Raw genomic sequence first — 6,783 nt, 5'->3', positions numbered from 1 at the left:
CATCGGGATGAGCCTGGGAGTAGATGGTTTTTCACATCACACTGTACTTACATGGCTATGCAAAAAAGTGACAACAATAAAATAGGGTCGGGCGATCGTGGCGCCGGCACGCAAGAAAGCAAGCACGGGCAGAAGCCACGCTCCACTATGTTCATAGCCATGGCTTCTGAGTGAAGTATCGCGCCGGGCACAGCCTTCGACCAGCTCCACGGTTCTCCCGCTAAGCTTTATTGCCATTTTCTTTCCCCTGCGAGATTAATTTTTGTTCCTGCTTACATTGGAGATTCATTTCGAAAGGCTAGGCTTAAGATCGGATCCTCCTCAGAGAGGATGTAGCGCCCACCGACGCTGCTATGCGGGGACGCTAAGGTCGGCGTTCTCGGCCGGCGTTTTGGGGCCGGCCGCGGATGGCGAGGAGAATAAAGTTGGGCGGCGCGTGCTACGGCGCAAGCACGCCACGCACCAGTCCGTTCTGAAAGCCTGCTGAGCCTGCTGGTCCTCTTGGTCGAGCGCTCCGCGGCGACCCCTCGGTTTCTTACATTGGTGACTTCGGACGTGATCCTCAGATGATGATGAAAACATTTTGTTGACAGGAAAAGGAGAGGGGAGTTAGGGGAAGGGTGGTCGGATCCTTATTCCGGGATTCCGTTGGCTAAGGCCGCGGCCCTGGCTCTTTTCACGAGGGCTTGCTGGTCCTCGAGGGTTGAGCTGGACAGGGCTGCCTCCCATCCTTCCCACGTTGGCTGTTGTGTGGTTTCTAAGGCACTATTAGCCTGACAGGCCCATACCATATGGTACAAATCTGCTTTCTGCCCGCAGAATTTACATTCGGCTGAAAAGGATTGTGGCTCGATAGCATGTAGCTTTACTGGATTGCTAAATGGCATGGTTTGTAATCTCCGTAGATGAACTTCTTCTGATTTATCTAATCCCTTGGCAGGGCCCGGGTATTTTCTTCGCGATAGGCGCAAGTGCTGTAATACATCTGCATATGTTACTAATGACAATGGGAGTTCCGGTTCTACGGGGAGAGAGGAGGAGGGACCCCGGGGGAGGAAAGCTCGGGCGGCGGCGTGTGCACGCTCATTTCCCTCTACTCCCTGATGACCTGGCACCCAAATCAGCTCTTTGCGCGAAGCGAAGACCCCAGATTGTTTCAGAATCCTGCAAGCCAGCGGCGCAATTCTGCCCCGCATGTAATTTCTATAAGCAGTTTGCGAATCCGTAATGATGTATTCGGAATTAGGATCCGAATCTGCCGTAGCAATCGCCACCTCTTCCAACTCTGCAATTTCCCCGTGCCGAACAGAAAGCCCATTGACCGTTTTACCTTGATGCACAACCGATATTGTCGAGACCCCTCCTACAGGACCCGCAGCATCCACGAAGAAGGCTCCCTCTATTTTAGAATAGATCCTGTCCATCTTCTTGGCTCTCGCTCTCCTCCTTGCTTGATGATGTTCAGGGTGCATTTTTTTCGGGAGTGGCAGTGTCGCAAACTTGCTCCTCCACTCTTTCGGGATGTCTTGTCTTGCTGCCGTGTGGTAAGGGCAGCTGATGTTCAAGTCCTCCAGCACCTTGCGCCCCGTTTTCGTTCCTGCCAATCTGGCATATTGACCTAACAGGTGGGCCTCAATTAGCTCATCTGTTGTGTTGTGCACCCCCAACTGCAGCAAGCGCTCCGTAGATGTTTTTACCGACAGTCCCAGCGCCTTCTTATATGCTGTTCTAAGGATGACATCGAAATGATTTAAGTCGCACTTCCTCATCCGAAGGTACGGAGCCACGTACACGATTCGGCTGAGAATAAAGGCTTGGACCAACCGGAGTGTCGTTTTCCATCATCCCTCTCGTCTCATTGGTGATGCGAGTGATCATACGTATTACTTGTTCGCATGTCGTATGGAGCTTAGCAATCATTTCTGAGTTGGCACCCTTGTTGTTAAGCAGTAGTCCCAGGATACGCAATGTCTCCACTTCAGGGATTGCGGCGTCATGAACCCTAATTTCTACCGGGGCTTCATCTTGTCGTCTGCGCATGATGAAAAGAGCCGATTTTTCCGGAGAGCAGTGCAGTCCGCACTCCTCGGCATATCTTTGGACCATCGAAGCAGCCTCTTGAAGCGCCTCTTCCATCTGCCCCAGACTGCCCTTGGTCACCCAAATAGTGATGTCGTCTGCATAGAGGGCGTGCCGAATTCCCTCTATGCGATCGAGTTGTTCCGGCAAATTCATAAGGGCGATGTTGAAGAGCAGAGGAGAGAGGACTGCTCCTTGTGGCGTACCCCTAGTGCCCATAGGGATTGGTTCGGACCTAAAATCTCCAATCCTTACATGACCTCGTCTGTCTTGTAGAAAGTCTCTGACGTATTCAAAAGTCCTTCTTCCTCATTGTGTCTTCCGCAGGTTGTCCAGTATCTTTGAGTGCTTCACATTATCGAAAGCACCCTTGAGATCCCGGGCTAAATGGCTCTACTACTGCGTTTGCTGGGTGGGTCAATAACTTCCATCTTGAGCTGCAACAGTACGTCTTGCGTGGATAGGCGCTCCCAAAAGCCAAACATGGTGTGGGGCATCAAATCGTTTTCCTCCAAATACGCTGAAAGCCTGGCATGCACTGATTTCTCCATCAGCTTGCCGGCACATGAAGTGAGCGAAATCGGACGCAGGTTGTTAATGCTTACCTCTTTGCCCGGCTTAGGGATAAAGCTGACGTCTGCCGATTTCCACGCCAGGGGGAGTTTGCCAGTTCTCCAGCACTCATTGATGTAATCCGTCAAGTGGCTTAGCATCTTCTTGTTCATGTTAGCAAGCAAGCCAACCGTGATTTTGTCATGTCCTGACGCCGTACCTCTTCTCATGCTTAGTAACGCCGCCTGTATTTCTTCTTCATCGAAGTCTCTGTCGAGTTCTGGATTATCCTTGCCTGGATAATGTAACACAGGTTCGTCATCTTTGGTCGTACCGAGGTATTTGCTCGCGAGGGCTGTCACCAGCTGCTCATCCGTACCTGCATAGCCGTGGAGTGCTCTCTCCAGGTTCCACTGTTGCTCTCCCCTCGTCTTGCTGGGCTCGATCAGGCATCGCAGGAGGTTCCACGTGGACTTGGCGCCAAGCCCGCCTCTCAGTGAGTCGCACTTGGTTAGCCAGTTGTTCTTGGCCAAGGTCCACGCGTATTCCTCTGCTTGTTGTGTGATTTCAGCGATTTTGATTTTAAGCTTGAGAATTAGTTTTTGCTTCTTCCATCTTCTGGTGAGGCCTCTCCTGGCCTCCCAAAGGTGGAGCAGGTGATTGTCGACTGCCGGGACATCCTCTGAGGTCTGCAGCGTTCTCGTGACTTTCTCCCTGGCAGCTAGCAGCGATTCAGCCCACTTCTCATATTCTTCTATAGGCGAATTGAGTTGAGGATCCTTGGACTCTCGAAAGAGCGACCAATCCGCAAGCCGGGCTTGCCCCTGTGTTTGCGATGCTTGTTGTGGTCTAGGCAGATACGAATTATATAGTGGTCACTGCCTAAGGCCTCGTGCGTATTTTGCCATTCGCAATTTTTAACATTCTTTACTAGCGTTAAATCGGGGCATGTGTCTCTTGACACGCTATTGCCTATTCTCGTAGGATGCTGCGGGTCCGTCAGAATAGTAAGAGCAATATCCTATATTGATGCTGCCAATTTTCTGCCTTTTAAGTTCTCGTTGTTGTAACCCCAGAGAAAGCTGTGCACATTAAAATCCCCCACTATAATGAGAGGCGCGGATTTTGCTGCCTGCGCCGCTTTCTGAAAGATTTCGTCAAAAACTGCTGTCCTGTGTTTGGGCCGGCTGTATATATTTAGTATGTACGCTTCTTTACTGGAACGAGTGTTAGGGAGAATACAAATAAACACATGTTCTATGTCAGCATTGAGCTCTAGGTCTATTGTTGAAGCCGTACTATCCTTATGTACAAGTATGCAGGTCGAATTGTTAGTTTGATGAGTAGTGTACGACCTGACTTTAGCTTCCACATTAACGTCTTGTAATGCGATTACATCCGGCCCCTCGTCTAGAGAGTCCACATACTGTTGCAAGGATTCCCGCTTACGTTTGAAACTCCTGCAGTTCCATTGTAATATTGTCAACTTAGTTTGACGATCCATGTTGCAAACTGGAAGAGGTTAGTACGTGTTTTTCTGTACTCAGGTCAAGCGTGTCATCACATGCAATCTGCCTGGTACCCATTTTGCCTGTCAATCTGGGTGCTTTCGTGCGCGAGCATTCAGCGAATTCCTGTAACTTACGGTCAATCCTAATTTCATAAGCTCGGAGTTTTGACAGATGTGGCTCCAGCATTGTATGTATTGTCCACTCTGCCATTCCTTGTAAGTTCTGCTCAATTTTTTTGCTTAGCGTCTCTTCAATTCTTTCTACGCTAGCCTGTAGGCTTGGTAGCATGCGCGATTCCATTTTTGCGATTTCCTCCTGCATTCGCTTTTCCATATTTTCCATCCATGCACTGAATTTCTGTGTAATTGCTTCCGCGTCTGCGTGCGCCGTACACTCCGCTATCGAAGGTACAGCTGCCAACGCTACGACGTCGCCCGACGCTCCTCGCCCGATTTCTGACGTACGTGAGGGTAACTTAGTCGCACTACCTGACGGCGGCGGAGGAGGGTTGTCCTCCTCCATCGCTTGCACGGAAGGTACCTGCGGTGGTATACAGTTCTCTGGAGCGTTCGCTGCGGTCTTCTCTCTAAGTTTTTGTATTTATAGCCTGAGCCTTTCGTTATCAGCCCTAAGTTTCTCATCAGCCAACGCGAGGGGAGGGGAGGCAACCACATCTGCCCAGCTCACCTTGTTGCTGCTCGTTTTCTTTCAGCGTCTGGGGTCTGGCTCGGGCCCATCATGCTTGTCGGCTGGACGACCGCCTCCCCCAGGGCCCCCGCTGAAGGCTCTCCCATGCAGTCGAGGCGAAGGGGTCTCCCCCGGCGTCCGAGCTTGCAAGTCAGGGGCTTGGCTCGTTACAGAATTCTTGGATTGATGTTGCTGATTGGCTTTGCCATTGACGGGTTTCCGCCCGGCTCCGGTTCCAGCACCTCCTCTCCTGTATTTTTGGTTGCACTGGATGGACCCCGTGAGATGAGGGCCCCCGCAATTGAGGCAGCTGGGTTGACACTCGTGGTCCTCTTGTAGATTTGTCTCAATACAAGCCCGGCATCGGCCGGTCTGCGGATTAGGGAAAGCATCGGGCCGATGTCCAATCGTGCGGCAGCGTGGACAGTCTGGTGTCGTCTTGCGGTAGAGGCGAACCGGCACAGCTTCTCCCCAGTAATAAACGTTGAAAGGCACCTTCCGGCCCTCGAACGTGATCGCTGCAACGCTGGTCTTTCCTAATTTTCGGACTCCTACTACTGGAGCCTCCGGTGAGTAAATGACCTGAGTAATATCCTCTTCAGTGGCCTTAGGGTCCACTTGAATGACACCACGGCTTGTGTTGACCGACGTCTTGAGGTAGGCTTGAACAGCTCGGGCCTGTCCTCCAAGTTCGAGCTGTCCGATCGCGAGGACCTGACGAATAAGTTGGGCATTCTTGATGCCAATAATAATTATATTCTGGTCCCAGGCCGGCCAAATAGCGAGCGCCTGCGACGCCCACGGAATGCCGGCGGTAGCGTACATGGCTTCCCCGATCTGGTGGCTGCCCCTAAATTGTGCGAGGTTGAGAGTTCCCTTTGGCTTGATGATAATCACAGCTTCTTCCGCTCCAAATCTGGGCATAACTTGTGGCTTCCAGTGTTTACTTTGAGCTTGCTTGCCAAGCGCCGAAGCGGTGGCGTCGCCGTCACTGCCACCACCGTGGCTAGGGCTTCTTTGTTGTTCGCAACGGGCGCGTTTCGAGGTTGCTCGTTCCCACTGTTCTAATTTCTTCTGGATGGTATACTCCGTAGTTTTATCATAAACTGGCGTCTCCGCGGTCGAAAGCTCCATTTCTCGCATGCTTTCTGGGTCGTCGCCCGGTACGAGAGCCATGGCGGCCGCGTCGTCCGTGGCCTCCGCGTCTACGGCATTCGCGTGGTCGAAGAATAAAGTCCCGTAGGACTGCCAAAAAATGGCCCACCTGGATAAGAATGCTGTTCACGGGTTCCTCGTATCTTCCGGATGCAGTCCAACTGGTTTCGGACGGTGCAGACCAAACGTTTGGCGATAGCCGACGTGAAACGCGTCCGCTCTCCTTGACTGCTCGCAGCGCCCCCCCCCCCCCCCCCCCCGTGGCCGAGCTGATCCTCAGAGTATCAACAAGGACCGATTCAGCATCGCCTGCTACCGAGCCCTGCCCGCGGCCATAGACCAGCTGGAAGAAGAGTGGCGTCCACCGACGCTCGACGACCCTTGGCGTTTGCAACTGTGGCCCTACCGTCCGCACAGCCCTATCGTGTGGTTTGCGCAGGTAGACGCACAGCTATACGTAAATGGCGTGTCGTCACAGCTCTGGCGGTACCTAGTCCTCAAGCGAGAAATTCCCACCGACGTCTTCTCTCGTCTTGACCTTCCGTCATCAGACCAGAACATGTACGAGGGCCTCAAGACCGCCTTTATTCATCACTTTGGCGTACCTGTTCCCGATCACTTACGCAGCACGACACAGTTTCCTTCAATGCCTGAGGCTTCTGAAGGACTGGCTCAACCTACGTCGTCCTCTTCGCCATCGGCGCCTGTTGAGAGCTGCGCCACTGCTCGCAAATCTTCCGCCGAACCTACACCGAAGGAGCCACTGTGGGGAGACACTACAACTGCGCCTCCCGCGTCT

The 6,783-nt window shown here is 52.5% G+C and overlaps 2 protein-coding genes across 2 annotated transcripts; both read right to left on the bottom strand.

The window, feature by feature from the left end:
- Positions 1 to 568: 568 nt before the first annotated feature.
- LOC125946060 (uncharacterized) lies at positions 569 to 1,795 on the bottom strand. Its single transcript, XM_049668523.1, has one exon. It carries the CDS (start codon positions 1,767 to 1,769, stop codon positions 633 to 635), a length of 1,137 nt encoding a protein of 378 aa, XP_049524480.1. The 5' UTR covers positions 1,770 to 1,795; the 3' UTR covers positions 569 to 632.
- Positions 1,796 to 2,462: 667 nt separating this feature from the next.
- LOC125945791 (uncharacterized) lies at positions 2,463 to 4,664 on the bottom strand. Its single transcript, XM_049668080.1, has 2 exons — positions 4,631 to 4,664; positions 2,463 to 3,385 (listed from the first exon to the last, which is right to left on the bottom strand). Exons 1-2 carry the CDS (start codon positions 4,662 to 4,664, stop codon positions 2,463 to 2,465), a joined length of 957 nt encoding a protein of 318 aa, XP_049524037.1.
- Between the last annotated feature and the right edge of the window lie 2,119 nt (positions 4,665 to 6,783).

Source organism: Dermacentor silvarum, chromosome 5 (genome assembly GCF_013339745.2).
Source record: "Dermacentor silvarum isolate Dsil-2018 chromosome 5, BIME_Dsil_1.4, whole genome shotgun sequence".
NCBI lineage: Eukaryota > Metazoa > Arthropoda > Arachnida > Ixodida > Ixodidae > Dermacentor > Dermacentor silvarum.
This window is presented reverse-complemented; position numbering and strand designations above follow the sequence as displayed.